Source organism: Myripristis murdjan, chromosome 18 (genome assembly GCF_902150065.1).
Source record: "Myripristis murdjan chromosome 18, fMyrMur1.1, whole genome shotgun sequence".
Taxonomy (NCBI): domain Eukaryota; kingdom Metazoa; phylum Chordata; class Actinopteri; order Holocentriformes; family Holocentridae; genus Myripristis; species Myripristis murdjan.
The window spans coordinates 25,003,575-25,023,507 of NC_043997.1; the positions used below are offsets into that span (position 1 = coordinate 25,003,575).

Sequence of the window (19,933 nt, forward strand, 5' to 3'; positions counted from 1 at the left end):
TATTTAGACATTAACTAATGGATTAGATTTGCCTAACAGCACGGTTCAATTACAGGCCCCAGCTCTTTCTGTGTGCAGTTTGCATGTTCTCCCCAGTGCTCAGTTTCCTCCCACAGTCTTAAAACATGCAGGTCAGGTGGAGTGCAGACTCTAAATTGCTCTCTGGGAGGAATGAGAGCGTCTCTCTGTCTTAAGCCTGCCCTGTGATGGACAGTCCGGCGTGTTTCCCTATCTTCCATCCAATGATTCCATCCAATACAGCCCCCTGTGACCCTGGACAGGTATAAATGAGTAAAGACAATGAATAAATAAGTGAACTAATGGATTACAGTTACAATGTTATCTGATCAGAGTAGTTTAATCATGTTAAATGTAATTCCCTGTTCCCTACCTGGTGGAATCCACAGGGCCTTTGAGCAGATTAAAACTCAGTCGGACTGCAAATTATCTACTAGTTTGTATCTGACTTTTATCAGTATGCAAGTAAGTGAATTTACTGACCACTGAGTTTGCAAACTGGCACAGAAATGTTATGTCAACAGTTATAGAGATTAATATTCCATATATGCTGATTTTAAGATGGCTTTATTCTAAAATCCAATCTCCCGTAAGGGAAAGACCTGATCGAGAAAGGGGGAATAAAAGTCCATTATTGACTTGATGTTTGAAGTTTGTAGTTTGTTTTCATGGTATGTATGATACACACATTTTTTTCTCACTAATTGGCCACTTTACATTTATCACTCATATCTATCTGAGCCTGTCAAATGCACTGTAGAGGAAGACAGAACACAAAATGTTCCTGTGATTACAGTCAAACCCAGAAACAGGGCTACCTGAAACAGTGTTCGTTGTGGGTTAAATGAATGTATAATATAATAGACACCATTTTCTCAAACACATTTAACCTCTAATTACCCTGATTTGAGAGCTGGCATCTGCCTTGCCCTGCTCTGCCATTTGGAGGTCGACAGAGGAAGAAGCCAGGCTCCCTATCACTTATAAAAACGATACAGGCTGTATAGGCACAATAGCTTTAATTACGTTCCCTGATCTGAAACTCCTGTCTGAAAGGCTTGCACATGACTACTTCAAAATGCAGCTAATGGACATAGAAGCTGTGATAATAGCAGGGAAGGTGGCAACCTACACACATAGTACCTTATACACACACATATCTCAGGTTCCAGTGTGGTTCTTGTTTTTCTCTGTGAGTGCTCATGGACATAATTGAGAAGTACAATTGGAATTTTTGCCTCTGGTATCACAGGTCTGTTTAAGAAAATTACTTGGTTGAGTGTGTGCGATGTTCACCTCCAACCCTCATAACACCCTCCCTACTTCACTTTAACAGTGGGCATGTAAATGAGAGAAAACACTAACACCTCTCGGTGGCAAGGGCGGTTGAACAGTGGTAATGGCTAAGTTGGATCACTGTTATTCAAATGAATGCAACAGGAGATATACAGTTTTCTACAAAGGGAGTAGTCTGATAAAAAATGCGCTAGAGAAAGATGAGACAGACAAAGCTCTTTAAATTGCAATACCTCTACTGTCATATTCTCTTTTCAGATTTGACTGAATCTACTTTCAGCTGACATTCATCATTACATTGGATTTAAAAGTCTGGAAGTCATTATTTTGGGGAGTGAATAAGACCTTTGTCTCTATTCACTGGTATTTCAAGTCATTTGTCCATATTACAGTGCAGACTTGTCAAATCTTGCTTGTTGAATTGTGTGTGGCCATTGAGAGGATTTATTTAATGCAGCATGGTTAGCACCACACTGTTTGGGTTTCCCCCCTCCGTCTCTGCTTGAAGTGGATTTGAATGCGACTTCTTTTTTGTCATACTCCATTCTTCCTCATGGTATGGTTTAATGTCTACATCAAAGCCTGCCACTTCCCAAGCCTTGAATTCACGAGCCTAAGTATCAACACAGAGAAAGAAAGGAGACCGTTTTCTGATCAGTGTCAGCAGAAACTTATTTCACTCTTAGCCCAGTGTATCATCCAGCAAACTTCAGCTATCTGAAATTTGTACCTAAGCCATTTAATTTGCTTATTAATTAGAGTTGTTGTTTTTTTATTATTATTATTTATTTTCAAACCAACCAGCATGCTGCATTTTTGCTTTAATCTTTTGCATTTACAGCAATGAGTCTATTTTGAGACCAGATATACACACTTATCAAATGTGTCTGATACTGGCCTTTATTAAAGGGGTGGTTTCACCCGCTCTGAAAAACAATACTGGCTGGAAACTGGCTGGATGCTTGCTTTAACAAGTGTCACTCTCCAAAGCTAAAATGTACATCAGACTACTGAGTGGACAAAGGCAATAGTTTTGCTCAAATTAATTAAAAATCTCATTGACAGGAGGCTAACAGTTTGCAGCTGAAGCATCCAGCCAGTATCCAACACTCAGGGCTCTAGTTTCGCAGACCAGGCGAGGCGGGGGCGTAGCGCAGATGCGCTTCGCCAACTGGGTGTGGCCAGGCGGATTTTCCAAGTTTGGCACGCCGTTCTCGGTGGCGCAAGTACCTCCGCCGTCCCTCCTACCGGCGGAGAGGAGGAGAGAAGGCGTGGAGTGGGTTTGACACAGCCGATTCACATTTAACCAATCAAATGAGCCCCTGTCCTTGCCTTTAAAATGTGCTGCGTGAAGGCGTAATGAAAGTTTACACAGCTGACATGGAGGTCTATTGCCGCAGGCGGAGCGGAGCTCAGGAGACCGGCGCGGAGCGGAGACCGGCGAGCAGTGCGGACACGTCACCAAAACCTCACAGGCAGGCTTCCGGAATGTCAGACACATGAACAATGCAATAAATACCGAAAAAAACACTATTCAATGCTACGATCACAATCAGCACATACATATATCCCCATATCAACTGTCCCGTCACAGCTGATGTCAGATCAAAGGAGATTGGCACCGTTTGTGCTGATTGTGAGGTTTTGGTGATGTGCGCCAGTCAGCCAAACTTCCACTGCGCCGGCTCCGCTCCGCCTTGCGCTGAAAGTAGACGTGGTTTCAGATGGCGAGCTTTTGGCGCACCTCGGCAAAGCCTTTTGGCACGAAACTGTCACTGCGCCAAGCCGAATCTGTCGGCACCTCCCCCCGCTGCGGCGCCACTCCCATCTCGGCGAACCTCCGCCTGCGAAACTTGGAAACCGTTCGCCTCTGCCGTTTCGCCGGTCGAAACTAGCTCTGCGTGGGGTTCGCCTCACTGCGCCACCCCGCGCTGCGCCGGGAAACTAGAGCCCTCAGTAGCAATGAGAGGAAGATAGCACCACTACAGTCCTACACAACAGCTAGGAGGGGAAGTGAAATAATATCACTTTTTTTTTTCTAAATGGGTGAAATATACCTTTAAATACAAGATATCTGCCAGTCATTTTCATCCATTTTGAATGGGACAGTAGAAGTAATCAATACTACATGAGTTTTCTGAAAAAAAAAAAAAAAAAGTGATGCTGAATGACTTTCTTCAAAAGCTCTTAGTCTCTTCTTCTTAAAGCACTCTGCTCTTAAATAATCATATTAAGGTCATACAAATAATTTAGGGGCACTACTGATTTTTCTTTACTTGTATTTTTAGTGATGTACTATTGCACTTGTGAGACATTGTTGAGAAGCATATGAGCTGAGTGGAAGTGTTAACATATGCTGTGTTGACAGGTAACACAAACATGTATCATCTAGTCACCTGGATGTGCTGAAAAAAAAAAAAGCCACATCCTGGTTGAAAGTGTTCCCATGTACCAATGTGTTATTCCTCTGTAGCGAGAGTAGGCTGCAGCCCTTTTACAAATAAGCTTTCCTTTGACATGGCCTCTTCACTGCCGAGCTAACACAGCGAGACATGGATTTGTTAGTACAGGCATCTAAGTGGCTTAAAACCAACTAAAAGAGGGAGAGAGACCTTTACATTCCCACCCATGTGTTAGATAAAAGGAATAAATGCACCACTGCTCTGGCAGCGAGCCATAATGACCCAATTTACAGTCCTCAAACCAAACAACATCACCGAAAATAAATTAACACTGAGCAAATGAATATCTTCATACTGTCTTTCTCACTCGCTTGATTCCCCATTTCTCACTGTTGATCAGTCATTTCTCTCTCTCTCTTTCTCTTTCTCTCTCCCTCTCTCTCTTTCTCTCTCTCCATCCCTGGTTTGTTCTTGTTCTGTTTCTTTCCCTCCTTGCCTCTCTCTCCATTTCAAAAGGACAAATGTTTCCTGCAGTCACAGTAGCACCGCATTGGTATTCTGCTCTCAATTTAGCCAAGAGCCAGGCAGCAGTATCTGCTTCCAGCAACCACACAACAATCTGACACAGAGCAGAGAGAGACGGAAAGAGTGAGACAGAGGAAGAGAGAAAGAGCGAGCTTGAGGAATGAAAGGAGTTGAGAAATGCAAGAGAGAGAAAGCGAGGGGGAGACGTTGCGAGGCAGACAGACCTATGTCAGTCCGGCAGCGGCATCATTTGCCGTGCTATACGGTCTCTACAAAACAGCAATAACTCATCCCGCAAGAGATGGGGGATGCTATGTCTGTTTGGATTTTTTGGAGTGCAAAAAACCAAACAATACAGCATCTTGAGCTGCTATACACACTCCATCAAGCCTGTGCGCCGTTACAGACTTTCTATATCAAAACAACTTAGGCTTTGATCTAAATCATGGCTGCATGCTGAATTTATTCTTATTACTTCTGATCTATCAAAAGCAACACTCCAACCAAAAACTGAACAAAATATTTTGTTTGGGTGATTTTACCCCTCCTCCCCTCCCCCCAGTACTGTCAAGCTTATCTTTGAGTGCCACAAAACTGCAAGACTTCAAACAATCGACAAATAACTGTTGGTAAAGTGGTGATCTACCTTTTGAAGATTCAATCATTACAAGCCATTTCATCACGAAGGACAAGGTGTGAGCATCTGAGCCCATTGATTATTGGTGGTTCGTAATGCAATATTAATAGTACATAAAAGCAAAAAGTGGAGGGAGTGGGTCGGGGTGTTTTTCTTCATTACAAATGATCAAGAGAGAGCAGACAATGCCAGCAAGACTCTGATGACTGCACGGGGAATGAGAGAATAGGTGAGCGAAAGATGTAGAGATGCAGAGAGGATGAAGTCGGGAGAGGAGGGAGATAAGTGCAGGAGGAGGAGGAGGAGGAGGAGGAGATGCAGGGGGTAGGAAGCGCTGACAGCGGGTAAAGGTGAGAGAGAGATAAGTGGAGTAAGGGAATGAACTCAGGAGAGAGAGAGAGAGACAGCAGGGGGAGGCGAAGAGAGATGGAAAGCCCAGATAGCCTTGAGAAGAGAAGGTAGGAGGCGGGTAAAGGAAAAGCTGCGGGATGAACAGAAACAGAGAGAGACAGTTGAACGCAAAAGATAGAAAGAGAGAGAGAGAGAGAGAGAGAGAGAGAGAGAGAGTGAGAGAGAGCGAGAGAAAAGCACAGATATGGAAATGGGATGTGTCAGTGAAGGAGGGAGCCAGAGGTTTAAAACAGAACAGAGTTTGACATGAGCTGACAGCACAAGAGCACATCCCAAAAGCAAATGAAGGGAAGAGCAGGGTGTACGCCAGAGAGAATACATTTGGAGAGGAAGAAAGAAAGAAGGAAAGAAAGAAAGAAAGAAAGAACCCAGTTGTGCACAATTGTACATCTGAACAATTCTGTTTGGCTATTCGGCACTTTCAATGTCAAGCATTGTTTTAAAAAAAAAATCCCAATCGCATTCAAAGTAGCACCTGTGCCACCTCAGAAGCTCTTGAGTAATTCACAGAATCCCAAAACAACTCCTCTGTCCTTCAACAACCCAGCAATTGTTTGAGCAAAGAAACTTCTAAAAAGACATCCCAGAGAAAAAAAAAAGGCTGTAAATAAGCCCACACTGGGCATCGGCAACATATCTCCCCCAAATATCCTTGTGTTCCATCTCTCATTTTCCTGTGGTGTTTTTTGGGGGGTTGGACGTCAACTACTAAGGCAGTGCAGCAATACAGACTTTGCGCTGCCTCACACCCGAGCAGTGAGTCACTTGCGACCTCTCTGCAAGATACTTGGAAAGGTCAACAAAAGACTATATTAGAATAATTTATACACATCAGAGCTGTACAACTTGCTATGCGGTAGCTCTCGCTACGCTGATCCCACAGTAGATGCTGGTATGTAATGATTTCGACAACAAGAAAACCGATGGTGGTTTGCCAAGTGCAAAGTGAAAAATCCACTCAACAAAGAGATAGTAAAATTAATCCTAGAGATAGTGGTGAAGACTCCAATTTCCCAGCAGGCAATGTAGACATTGAGCTATCAAACCAGCAGAGAACACCTTTACCTATGGGAGACTGAGATTTACCATGTTCGGGAAATTATACCCAACTCGCCATTGTTACATACACAACAGCTAAAGGAGGAAATGATATAAAGGTGGGAGTAGGAGTGTTACATCTCTTACCTTCCTTGCAGTACTTCCCCTTAAAGCGGGTGTGAGTGCAGTCGCAGTGCACCTCCCCATACTGAATCGAGCAAAACCCTCCATTGAAGCAGGGGTTCTGTTTGGTGCAGAGGTACTCCAGGTCGCTCTGGATTCCCTGGCTATTCAGCAAAGTAGGAGGCATCTCCCCCACCTTAAGATTGGATATCAAACCCTGGAACGGCGGCTCATACTTCACGGTGCTGGAAGTCAGCGCTGAGAGGCGCACATCTGGTGGGATCCCACCTACAAACAGGTCGCTGACCACCGCCATCTCCTTCCTCTTGGACTTGACCTCGGCCACTTTGGTCTCCCCGTCCACCATCAGAAGGGTTTCGCGGAAGTTGCGAGTGAGCAAAACCATGTGCCAACGGTCATCATTGACCCGCGTCTCCATGTGTAAAGTGGCAGGCTCGGCGCAGTGGATGGCGAAGCGCAGCTGCAAGCGCCCACCGGCGATCAGCAGTTCCATGAAGTCGCAGTTGCCGCCATCGTCCAGGTAAAGAACCAGTGCTTTGCTGATGTTGGTCTTCAGACTGAAGCTGAGCTCGCCCACTGATCCAGCCTCCCAGCGCCCGTAGCGTGCCCACTGGCCAGGTGCCCCACCGAACTCCAGCATCCTCACTGTGGTGAGCAGGCTGAAGAGGGCCAGAGGCCACAGTGGCCAACACAGGAACCTTAACCCTCTTGTCATACTCAAAGTTCCCAGTTTTTACCTTTCTGAATATATGATGCCTTATGGGTCTAAAAGAACCACTGAGATACAGCCTAGCCTTGCTTCGGCTAACAGACGTATTGTTTCTACAATGTAAACAGCAATTATTATGTATCTGTGAAGTGAGATAGGAAGCTTGCTGGGTAAAGCAATCCTCACAAACTCTAAATTTCCTGACAAATCAGCAGTTTTTTCCTCTTCTCTCTGATGCTCTAATTCTCGTCCTTATCCTGACTCTCTCCTTCGTCTCTCCATCAGTTGGTGCCTCTGGGACTTGGAGGAAAAGAATAAGGAATGGGGGAGAGAAAGAGTAGAGGGAATATGATAATTCGAACAGAGCCTTTTCTTCAAAAGCCTCTTGGTCTATCCTGGACTGAAAATAGAATCCTCGTTTCTAGAATTCAGATCTCAGTGTAATTTCCAGGAAATGTGAGCTGCCGCCAAAAGCTAGGGGGGGGAAGAGTTATCCGACTGTTGTTTTCTTTTAAGAATGACTGTGATCTGAGGAAAATGAGAAAAAGGGAGTAGGAAAGGAGGGTGTCAGAGCTTCCTGGCATCCACTAGACCGCAAGATGCATTCATGGTTTCAGTCTTCTCCTGTAGCATACGGTCCGGCAGAGATTTACACCGTACTGGCTCCCTTCATCCTCTCAGCATGTGGGGATCTGAAAGAAACACACACACAAAGATCTTTAATACTTGCTCCAATACTTGCACATTCTATCAATGCAAAGCGGAAGGTGGAATGTGCACAGTTAGGAAATGCAACCGCCCGTTTAAGTTCATCAACTGAGTTACTCCTGTGACAGCCTTGGACAGCAAGAAATTTTCACTTGCTGTTTAATTTGGTCTATCTTTCATCTGCTTAGCCCTTACAGTCTGAGAGTAGACACTGTGTACTATATATAAAAACCCTATGTTGTTCCCAGTTTGAAAGCTGACACTTCAAAAAAAAAAAAAAAAGTTTGTCTAGAGCGGAGCAATAAATAAGCTTTTTGAATTTTGCATACTGTAGCTCTCTGTTTCCCAGAGGAGTCTGGGCAATGTGAATTTCTTATTTCACCCGTGCCATCTCATTTGTGTCAACCGATATCTGAAGCACTGCACTTAGCAATAGCATAATGGTGCACTTACAATGGCAGTGTCATATAGCACTGAAGACAGCTTCCATCCATACGCATGTTTTCAACCAATCAGCAATATTCTGTATTTGATGAATCACACCCTAGCAGGGCAGCATATCACAGAAATGCTCATCATGTTCTTAAGTGTTTTAGAGGGTATGATCTCAAATGTATTGCTGACACACACACACACACACACACACACACACACACACAAAGCATGGGTATGCATATGCAAACACACACACATCATTAAATCAAATGCGATTCCAAGTGGAGTGCTGCAGAGTCAATAGCTCGCAGGATAGCCATTCTTGACCCTGGGCCCCGGCCTAATCCCTCGCCATTATTTCTTGAGTGAGATTTAATTTCCATCACTGTGCAGTCTACAATTAAAGCCGGCCTCGCCCCTGATCACGCTCCCTCGTGCTATCCTGCCTGGCATCAAAGTGACAACACCGATGACGCTCTCCTACAGGGAGGGGAGGGAAGGGAAGTGAATAAGTGAGTAAGTGAGAGAAAGAGAGAGAGAGAGAGAGAGAGAGAGAGATGCTGCATAATCACATGCACAATCTCAGAGAGGAAAAGGCTTAACAGCAATGGATAAAGATTTTGAGGGGGATGCTTTGGAAAATGCAAGGAAAGAAAAGGGGGAAACAAGTAACACTGGGATCATTTTTTTTTCTAGGTGATGTTCATATTGGCAAGAGAGAGGGGGAGAGACAAACGTCTTCAGCAGCGACAGAGGGAGGCCTGATTTATTTTGGTCTCTGAGTGACGGAGCCTGATCTGTGTGTTTGCATAAGATCTTCTCACACACACGCTCACATATGCACACACAGGCGTATGCCGCCATAAATTAACAAGAGTAGATCGGAGCATTTCTGATATATGGACGATTTCCTCTGCTGATTATGCAGCTGCAAAGTCCAATAATATCAGCTGCAAGGTGAAATTATACTAACTCTACAGACACAAAGCATCCCGCGCAAATATCTGCACAGGAATTTAGACAGGTAGTAATGTAGACACACACACACAAATCATGATACTAACTGCCATTATTAGCAACAATAAAAATATGATAAAAACACTCAACACATTTGGGACCAAAAGAATTGCATTTTGTGAACAATTTGAGGGCTTACTGTTTAATCAACCATTCTTTTACACACATCTGTGTCCCTTATGGGTAAATAGATTTGGAATATTCCCTCATTGCAGCATTGAATATTCATTGAGTTATTTCTGTCTGGCTGGGGAGTCTCTAACGAAACACAGAAAAGCATTTCCTCCTTCTTTCATAGTACTGTATTTGTGGAGGCTTACTATGTTGGAACTCACTCTATTCTACATGCATTGTGTCAGCTAGTTATTAGGGGATATTGGCAGGCTTGCCTCATGTTACTGTTAAATCCCAAGGACGCTGAGAAAACATAACAAGCCTCAAGAGATGACTAGAGCCCGAAGGGTTGTGCTGTGCCTTGGCTCGTGTGTGTGTCTAGAATGTGGTTGTGTGTGCATGGCTGTCTGTTTTCAAGAGAGGAACTGTCATTGTGTTCATCTGAAAATGTCTCTACATAGTATATGTGTTGGTGTCTATATTTATGCCTGCATTTGGGAGTATGATTTTTGTCACAGTTGTAGTCCACAGTGTCTCCTCTACAGCATTTAGCCACAATGTTGTTTTAGAAATGATATCTCTCGTAGTGATCTTCAAACTGGGAGCTTGAGGGGTTTTCAGGGGGTTCCCAGCGAAATGAGGAATAGTTTCACTTCAGTGCAATTTACAAGTGAATTACTTGTAAATTAGAAATTACTGGAATGCAGAAAATGCATGAGAGCTCATTTTAACATTTTCTGTCTTTCTGGTTTAATCTCATCACAATTTGTTAGTGTAAGTGTGAGCAAGTGTGGCATGTAAACAATTTGACCCCCTGAAGCCCACGCAGTTTCATTTAATTTCTTTCAAAAACATAGGAAAGAAGGCAATTAGTAAATTGGCAGAAACTTTAAAAAATGCATAAAAAATTGAAATCATAATCACTGAATTTATATCTTAAAACATCAGATCAGATGTTTGATTGACATTACATTTAATATGTTTTGATACCTGAGGAAACTGATTTCTTTCCAAAAAAAAAAAAAAAAAAAAAAAAAAAAAAAAAAAAAAAAAAAAGGTGAGGCAAGCAAATAAGCAAATTAGCAAAAAATGCCATTGGTAAAAAATAAATAAATAAATAAATACAAGAAAATTACCAGAATATTAGCAAATAAAATACTAGAGAAAACTCCAATAACATAAATACAACTAAAAAACTTTATATATATTAAAATGATATATTTAAATGTCATGTCAGTAATGCTGGATCGATATCAGGTAAACATTTAATATTTTAAAAATGCCAAAATGTGTCAATTTTCAATCCAAAAATGAAACAACAGCCATTTGCCCCTGATGGTTAATGTGACATCCATTTGCCTCCACTCTTTGCTCACTAAGTAAAAAAACAAATGAACAGTCTCCTCTCTTGCAGTGCAGAGTGGTGCAGTTGGAATAGGCACACAGCCCTGCACACCCCAGCCCCGCTCTCGTCCAGGTCACACTCTGCACCCCTAAGGATGACTGCAGGGTGACATGAGCCAGCTCCAACCCACTTCCACTCACACCATCCCACTGGGAACACTAGCATGATCTTGATGGAAACCACGCTCCAACTACTTAAGAGACTTTGGCTAAGTTCATACTGCACTTGAAAGTGTCCCCATTCTCACTTTCCCCTCACGTGTGACACAGATCTGATGTTTTCTACTTTGCTAGAACCACTGCAAAAATTCTCCATCTTAAGACATTTACTCTCATATTCGATCCTAAATTTTTTTTTTTCTTAAAACAAGTGAAAAACAAGTGAAAAAGTAAGATGAGACAATCCCACTAGACTTGTTAAGATTTGTTAGGATGGACATTTTTTGCTATGAGGCCTCATGTAAACTATTTTTTTTTACATAGCAAACAGGACTGCAAGCACATGTGGTGCAAAATCAAACCCTGAGGCAGTTGACCCTCATGGGTCTTGTGGACAAGATAATAAACCAACGTTACATTATTCATCTGAGACATCTGTAATAAACTTGGAAACCACAGGAATTTTGCTGGTCCAGTTTTAGCTCGGACAACAAGACACAACAAAGGAAATCTATCATCTACTGTATTTGCGGTGATGATTAAATTCAGTTAAAAGTCAAAGACATATACTCTGACCAAAATATGATTTTAAGAAAGTGTCAACATTTCTGCCAGTTCCTATTTGTATTAGATAAGGCTTACATCCAATAACAGATATGAATAAGCAATAAAAACACAAATACGACCAGCACTTCGGAATTTCACAGAAAATGTATGCAATGTATGCACAGGGCTTTGCAGGTGTGTGTGCACTTGCTTGTGTGTGGGTGGGTGTGTCTTGTTTGCATGCATGATGCTCGTGCACGAGTAGAGGCATGGGTCGAGGTGTGTGTGCACATTTATGTGTGGGTGGGTGTATGTGTCTTAGTGTTTAATCCTGCTCTTGCAGAGCTCCTCCTCGGCCCCAGGTCCTCACAGATTCCCCACAGACCGAGCTACACCTGTTGTGTGAAGCCGTGCCAGGCTTTCATCTTCCTCCTTTGCTCAAACACTGAGCTCACAGGTGAAGTGTGGTGTGAACGCTGCATCGCTGAACACTGCTGCACAGAGTTCAATGATTTGTTGTTTTTATTCTGTTGTTGTTTGCTTTTTTTTTCCTAAGGGGTGACGCCGATTTAGAATTGTAAATAAGAAATGAAAAACTTTTCATGTGAAACAAATAAAAATGGCTGAAATGGGAAGAATATTTATGCAAACAAATGGTACTCTTCAGTAGTCTAGCCAAAGGATAATGAGATGTTTTTTACATGTGCACTATGTATATATACACTTATGCAAATACTGCACACACGCACTAATACACAGGCTTTCTCACAAAAACACAGTGCACATGCAAATACTTGCACAAAGACACACAAATGTATGCATTATACACACAATTTTTACACACGTACACGCGCACGTGCGTGCACACACACACACACACACACACACACACACACACACACACACACACACACACCATCTTGGTGAGGTGAGAGCTATAAATCCTGGCTGGTGAGAAGCTCCGTGATGTACCATCCGTCAGCATGAAGCTGCTGCTGCTGCTACGCGCTAATTAACCAAAAAGGCATGCCGAGCCACTTTTAATATTCCTAGTCAGGATGGGGAAGGAGGAGAGGGGATAAAACGGAGGTGTGTGTGTGTGTGTGTGTGTGTGTGTGTGTGTGTGTGTGTGTGTGTGTGTGTGTGTGCACTTACCTACCTATCCAAGAGGGGACTTCGGCGTCGTCACACATTCACCAAGTGGGGACCTCATAGCCAAGTGGGGACATTTTTTAGGTCCCCTCTTGGTCATGCTTTAAATCATGCTAAAATCAAGTGTAACACCCTCTGGTGAAGTTTTTTTAATTTTAGCCAAGTGGGGACCTGAAGGTGTGTGAGTGTTTAAGTCCATGCTCAGCTCTGCCCCTGTAGGCTGGAGCAGGGATTGCAACGTCTCATAAACACACGTCGTTTTAAACACACTCCTTCAAGGTGTGAATGGCTTGCAGGTAAAGCAGCCTTTCAGACTGTAGGGGGGCTGTTAAACAGGAATCCTGTCTCTTTAAACACGACTTGTCTTTGTTTTTGTAACAAAATATAAAGTCTCAGCTTTAGTGGATGTCTTAGGTTTCAAGCTCAACACTATTAAAATAAAGGTCTCAGGGGGTTAGGGAGCAAGGAAGTAATAAGTACTTAGAAAGAAAGAAAGAAAGAAAGAAAGAAAGAAAGAAAGAAAGAAAGAAAGAAAGAAAGAAAAACAACCAGAATGAAATTAGATTAAAATTTAAATTATTTCATTTTTGACTAACTGCTAAAAAAACAATTTATTATCAGACTTTGACTAGACTTCTAAAACTGTGATGACAGAAGTTCCCTGTTGGCTGGTAAATACTGACAGGAGTCCCCTCTTAGATAGCATGCAGCGACCTTCACACTCCAGCATGGATGACAAGAAAAAATAAGCAAAATGAGTAAGTAAAATTACAATCTTAACTAGATAATTGTTGTTCAAATATGATTTGTTATGTTTTTTGAGGCACATTACAGAAAAAAAAGGTACTTCTACTGTTTGGAATGACAGAGGTCCCCTGTTGGCTGGGAAACACTGACAGGAGTTCCCTCTTGGATAGCATGGAGCGACAGCCACACTCCAACATGAGTTAGGAAAAAATAAATAAGTAACATGGGTAATTCTTAAGACAAAATAATCTAAACTAAACATAATCCAATCTGTGGTGTTATTCTTCAGCAAAGTTGCACCAGTAATGTTGTCATTGTTGCTTTTTTGAAATGTGGGATGTATTATGAAAACCACCTATCATGACTTACAGTATGTAAGTATAAAGAAACTAAAATCCTTTAGTACCTAATTTGGATATCGATATTAAGGGTTTGACAGAGAACAACAATTTTACATGGAATGAGAAGGGTTGCCTGTTAGGGAAATAAACTGTTTGGCCCTTTAACTTACTACCTAATAGAGACACACAATACATAAACACTATTTTGCCACAGAGCGTTTAGAGGATATGCCATTGTTTGAAAATAGAAATACAGGTAAATCTGTTTTTGCATATGATAATCACAGTTTTCTCAACTTGAGAAAACTGTGATTGGGTTTAAGTCAGAACTCAGGGTTTCCAACTTCCAGTAAATTCCCAGTAAATAATTACTGAGTCCCCTCTTTGCCTGAACAAAATGACACAGGTGCCCTGTTGGATGGTATGGAGCGATGCTCACACTCCTGCATGTATGTAATTAGGACAGAAAAAGATATTATCATTGGCAGTAAGCTGTCACAAAGTTGAACAGAGAGGTAATAGAGGATTTTAAAGATTTTGCCAGAGCCTTTAGTATCACAGAGTATCAGTATCAGTAACTCAGAGCTCCAATATTTTCATTTCTATCAGCTCCTCAGATTAAAACTCTAAGCAAGTGGTACATCTGTTATAAAATCAGAGTATGCGTGATATTACATTATCTGCTAATTCAAAGTCAAACATTTTAGTGTAATAAATTCAGTAGTGTTTAACTCAGGATTTCCAACTTCCTAGTAGTAAAAAGCATGCAGAAGTTCCTTAAATTGCAGTACTCTTAAGGTAAGGCAACTTTTCTCATCCTCTTGGTCATGATAATTTTACTATGCACTTTTAAACACTTTGATTTTCACCATTATACAGTAGTTCTTTGTTTTAAACTTTGTGATAAACTGTAAATAATTACTGAGTCCCCTCTTTGCCTGAACAAAATGACACAGGTGCCCTGTTGAATGGTATGGAGCGACGCTCACACTCCTGCATGTATGTAATTAGGACAGAAAAAGATATTATCATTGGCAGTAAGCTGTCACAAAGCTGAACAAAAAACAGCATTGTTACTGTTTGATATGTTTTTGGTTTTCTAAAGATAGTTTTCCCTGCTCTGTAGAGGGTGATAAATATTTTGCCACAGAGCTTTTAGAGGATATGCCATTGTTTGCAAATAGAAATACAAGTAAATCTGTTTTTGCATATGATAAAAAAAAAAAAAAAAAAGTCAAAGTCAAAGTCAAAGTCAAACATTTTGGTGTAATAAATTCAGCAGTATTTAACAACAGTTAAGTATTCAGTACTGATACATTTTCAAACCGTAAACATTAAACTGATATTGTCATGCCTGCCTGTTAGGGAAATAAACTGTTTGGCCCTTTAACTTACTACTTAATACAAACACAAAATACATAAACACTGCAACGCTGATAAGAGAATTAGGATTAGTGGGTTAACAGTTGTCTTGGCTTAACTCAGGTTTTGCACCATCATGAAGCTGCTCAGTTTTAACCTGAGTAGATCACTGTGGTAACTTGTGCTGTATGGCCTGGTCTGGAGCAGGTTAACTTCAGAATATTATAGTATCAAAACATGTCAGTAACCCTTACTGACTACTAGACAAAAGTACTAGGCTATAAGGGACCATACCCACACTTATTTTGAGCCTCAGCCTTATTTTTAATGTTTGGATTTTTTTAAAAAAATATCTATCTATCTATCTATCTATCTATCTATCTATCTATCTATCTATCTATCTATCTAGCTTATTAAGCGATGTCCAAGTTATGCGATAATAATGTTTACATTTCACATTGGACTTAACAGTTAACTAAAACTAAAGTAAAAACTAAAGCTGGGTTTGAAAGAAACATTTTAGTTAAATAAAAATAAAAACCTACCTTTAAATTAAGAAAACTGCAATAATATTGTGTGCTTACAAAATAAACTGAACAAAACAAATGAATGAACAAACCAAAAAAGAAAAAAACAAAATGTCTTTAGTTCTATATTTTGCCAATTTGGTCAAATTTGTCCACACAAAAACCATGAGAAGGAATTGGTATTTATGTTTATTGAGACTAGGATGTCAACATGACTGTGAGGCAGTTGCCTTCACAAAGTGTTATTTGTACTGTAATACCTATTCTAAACTTCCTCAATCTTGCCCCTGACAAATACCCCTATATTACAGTATAATAAAAAGTAAATAAAACTAATACTGAAACTACTAAAAAGTAAATTGAAACTTAAGGGCTTTTAGAGCTTGAAATATTGAGGAGGTGGGGACAATCCAAGGGGACATAAAAGTAAAGATCCGTGATATTAAACACACACACACGCACACAAAATAACTGTTGAGAAACCAAACAAACAAATAACAGAACACATTTAAAATCAGCTGCATTTGGGAGTGGAGTAGTTTGTAATCATGGTTTTAAATTGGCGCATGCTCGTGCAGCGACCGGCAGCAAGCCATGTCTGTCCTGTTTATTGTTCTGTTTTGGGGGACTGTTTATTGTTTTTGGGGGGTTTTACACACTGAATGTAGCTGTTGACTGACGAACAATATTTGTGGCAGTGGAGATAGTGGAAACCTACAAATATTCACACTCTAGCATGGATGAAAAGAAAAAATAAGCAAAATGAATAAGAAAATTACAATCTTAACTAGATAATTGTTGTTCAAATATGATTTGTTATGTTTTTTGATGCACATTACAGGAAAAAATCAAGTGCAGCCAAAGACATGGAGACAGGAATTAATTAATTAATATATTTATCTTTATGCACAAGATAAGAGCTTTGTTTTGTATAGCTATATTGTTAACAAATAGAAAGCAGTACAAAAAAATAACAAACATATAGAACTAATAAATATATCACTGGCTCTAGCAAGCTATAATCAAGTTATCAAAATTGTTTCAATGTTATGGCACAGTGATGTGCCGTTACATGAACAGCCACTGCTGCGACCTTTACACTGAATACGTGTACATGCACACCATATTCCTGTATTATTCGAATAAGACCCCTGGCATGTGCCTGTTCCAACCGGAATATTGTGCCATGTAAACACCTTAATCTGAAAATGCCCCATACCGGAATATTCAGTTACATCTGTGCATGCTCGATTCACAATGAATCCTGGGTCGTCTTTGTTGCTATGGTTACTGTAAGCGGGGAAAACGACATGGTGAATTCCAGCAAGAGCCAGGAGTCTGCAGTCTGCCTTCAGCTAATGAAAGACTTAAATATCATGGAGTATATCGATTGGAGAAAACGCAGAAATAGCAACAGAAGAAGAAGAAGAAGAAGAAGAAGAAGAAGAAGAAGAAGAAGAAGAAGACTTCTTCTGCAATCACAGCAGCAGTTCTTTTAAAAATGACACTGCCGGCACAACAACAGGACGTGACTCTGGAAATGATGTAGTTTGGCGGACCAATCATAGCTCTTGTTGTCAGTGGGGGGCCTGAGTTGGGGGCTACGTGGGGTCCGCATAGTTACAATTTTCGCACAACCCCTGTAAGTTTCGCACAACCCCAGCCTTGATGCTCCGTTTACATGAACTACCAACGTTGTGACCCTTACACCGATGCTCCATAATGCGAGCTCCCAGTATTAATAATTTTACAATGTTATTTACAGGGACCCAGCATTCCCCCATGAGCAAGCACTTGGTGACAGTGGCGAAGAAAAACTCCATTTTAACAAGGAGAAACCTCGAGCAGAACCAGGCTCTGGGTGGGCGGCCATCTGCCTTGACTGGTTGGGTTGAGAGAGAGAGAGGGTCTGGCCTGAATTTTCCTTTTCAGTGGCCCATCCTCTTTTACCTGCAGCTTGCAGCGCTTATGATATCTCCAGCGGTCTGTTTTGATGTACACGGCAAAGCAAAACTTGCAAGGCAGATAGTCTGTTGCTGTTGACTGGTAGGTTGCTTGCCTTTTGGGGATGATTTGTCCTTTCCCAGAGGACAGTACTAACACTTATGGTCGTAATTTCCCTTGTTCCTTACTTTGCTCAAAAAAAGATTGCGCACGGCTGATCCTTGTTTGTGTGCAAGTGCCTGAGCCACTTCAGCTATGTTAGAATGCTTTTGCTTGAGGTGTCTCGTAATTTTCACAAAAGGCTTCTCGCAGTAGAGGCAGTAATTCTTCTTGTCATATATTCGCTGATGTGCAGTGTTTGAGGACATTTTCACTTTGATTGAAACTTCTTGTTGAGGGTTACCACCATGGGCTATCTGATCCATTGCCTTTGGGGTTTTTGAAAGTGAATTTTCTTGGAATAGTGCATCAGAACATGTCAGACATGATGCATAAAGCTATTGTTGTGGGTTGGGCACTTTCTTACCCATGTCTCAGGAAGTCTAAACTAGACATAATTTGCGTAGGGTAAGAGGACGGGGAGAAGGTTTGTTTAGGAGCCAGAATAGGAGCTGTAATGAGGGGGATGGGAGTATTGGAGTTGTTAGTGGTTGGGGGTAGAAAACAGATGAGTCAAAGGGCTGATGGGCAGGGGCCATCTTCATTTTTTAAAAGAACATATTAACCTTGGGAGGCCATTTCTAACAGTAAGATGTGGCAAACATTGGTTTCTATTTATTTATTAAAGCCCTTAACGGCAACTTACATGTGTTGCTAGTAACTGGGTAATGCTTAAAGTTCTAAATGTAAACACAAAATTTTGGAAAACTGCTTTTTGTGTCCATGCTGCACACATTTTACAACACAAACTAAAACCTATAGTAACCCAATTGTACTTAAAGGTCAGCCCTCAGGTTGTAAAGGTTGAGAAACTCTGCGGTACAGGTTACAGGTAGGGGCGGGGGAGGGGGAGGGGTAAAGTCGTCAGGTTGGAGAGGGTTTGTTTGAGAGCCAGAGGAAGTGTGAAAATGAGTCTCACTGGGGAATGGGGGCTGTAATGAAGGGGAGGGGCCATTGGAGTTGTTAGTGGTTGGGGGCAGAAAACAGATGAGTCAAGGGGCTGATAGGCATCTTGTCATTTTTTTTTTAAAGAACATATTAATCAACACTATCTGACACCACTATCTATTTGTCAGTGAATCCATATTCTATTCATAATTTGCCCTGTCATAAAAATCCAACACCTGCAAACACAATTCTAATAATTATAAACAATAGACAGAACTGCAGCAATCTATCGCCATATTCTGACAGAAACGTGTCTTAAACAGAGCATACATATTTCTGAAGTTTCTTTACATAACTATAACTTGTACAGAACAGAAAGAGTCAGAAGAGGAGGTGGTGTGGTGTTAGGACCCGATTCTTTTGTTGAATGCCCAAGGACAGACCGGAGTCAATCTTCAGCTCTCAGATATAATATTTATTTGGTCACATGTAAAGCAAAGCAGCGCTGGTCTCAGTGTGACAGAGCTCTCGCAGGATCTCAGTCAGAATGAGTGTCGATATCAGGAAATGATACACATTTATGTTCTTGGGCTTGGGCCTGCCCCGTACATAGGTTGGACTTTAAACGCAACCGAGAATAATTGGCCAGTTACCGGACATGGACAGGCCAACCACTGTCCATGCCTTGATCTCGGAATGTGTGATGCTATGTGTATGTATGTTGATTGGGCGTGTATCTAATGCAATAGACCTAACAAATAAGATAGAGAAAATATGTCTGGTTCCAGCTTTGTTTACCTTCTGCTAACAGTCAAGCTGTTCTGAATAATACAAGAAGCATTGAACTTTAACATGCATTGAATACTGCAAGAGACATGAACTATAAGGCCAATTATAACAGTGGCTATATACATTAACAATCAACTCAAATCATTCCTCTCAAGAAAGTCTGGGTTTAAGCCCACACCAATCTGGTTTTAGAACTAAACATAGTACTGTCTTTGCTAACACTTTGGTTATAAATGCTACCGCATCTGCTGCTGACAAAGGGAAATATTTTGCTGCCCTGTTTGTCAGTTTGACAAAAGCATTTGATAACGTTGATCATGCTATGCTCCTAGAGAGGCTATGTGATATTGCTTTTGATTATAAGTCCTAAAAATTTTTCGGGATGATCTTTCTCATAGACAGCAAAGTGTAACTTTAGGAAATGATTGATCTGTATTTTTAACACTGTCAAAGGGGGTTCC

At 41.2% G+C, this 19,933-nt stretch overlaps 1 protein-coding gene across 1 annotated transcript in view; it reads right to left on the reverse strand.

Moving 5' to 3' along the window:
• nrxn2b (neurexin 2b) overlaps positions 1-19,933 on the reverse strand; it is an 801,338-nt gene that overhangs the window by 690,880 nt on the left and 90,525 nt on the right. Inside the window, exon 2 of the mRNA XM_030076071.1 lies at positions 6,475-7,872. Within this exon, the coding sequence (XP_029931931.1) occupies positions 6,475-7,186 (712 nt within the window). The 5' untranslated portion in view covers positions 7,187-7,872. The remainder of the gene's footprint in view (positions 1-6,474; positions 7,873-19,933) is intronic.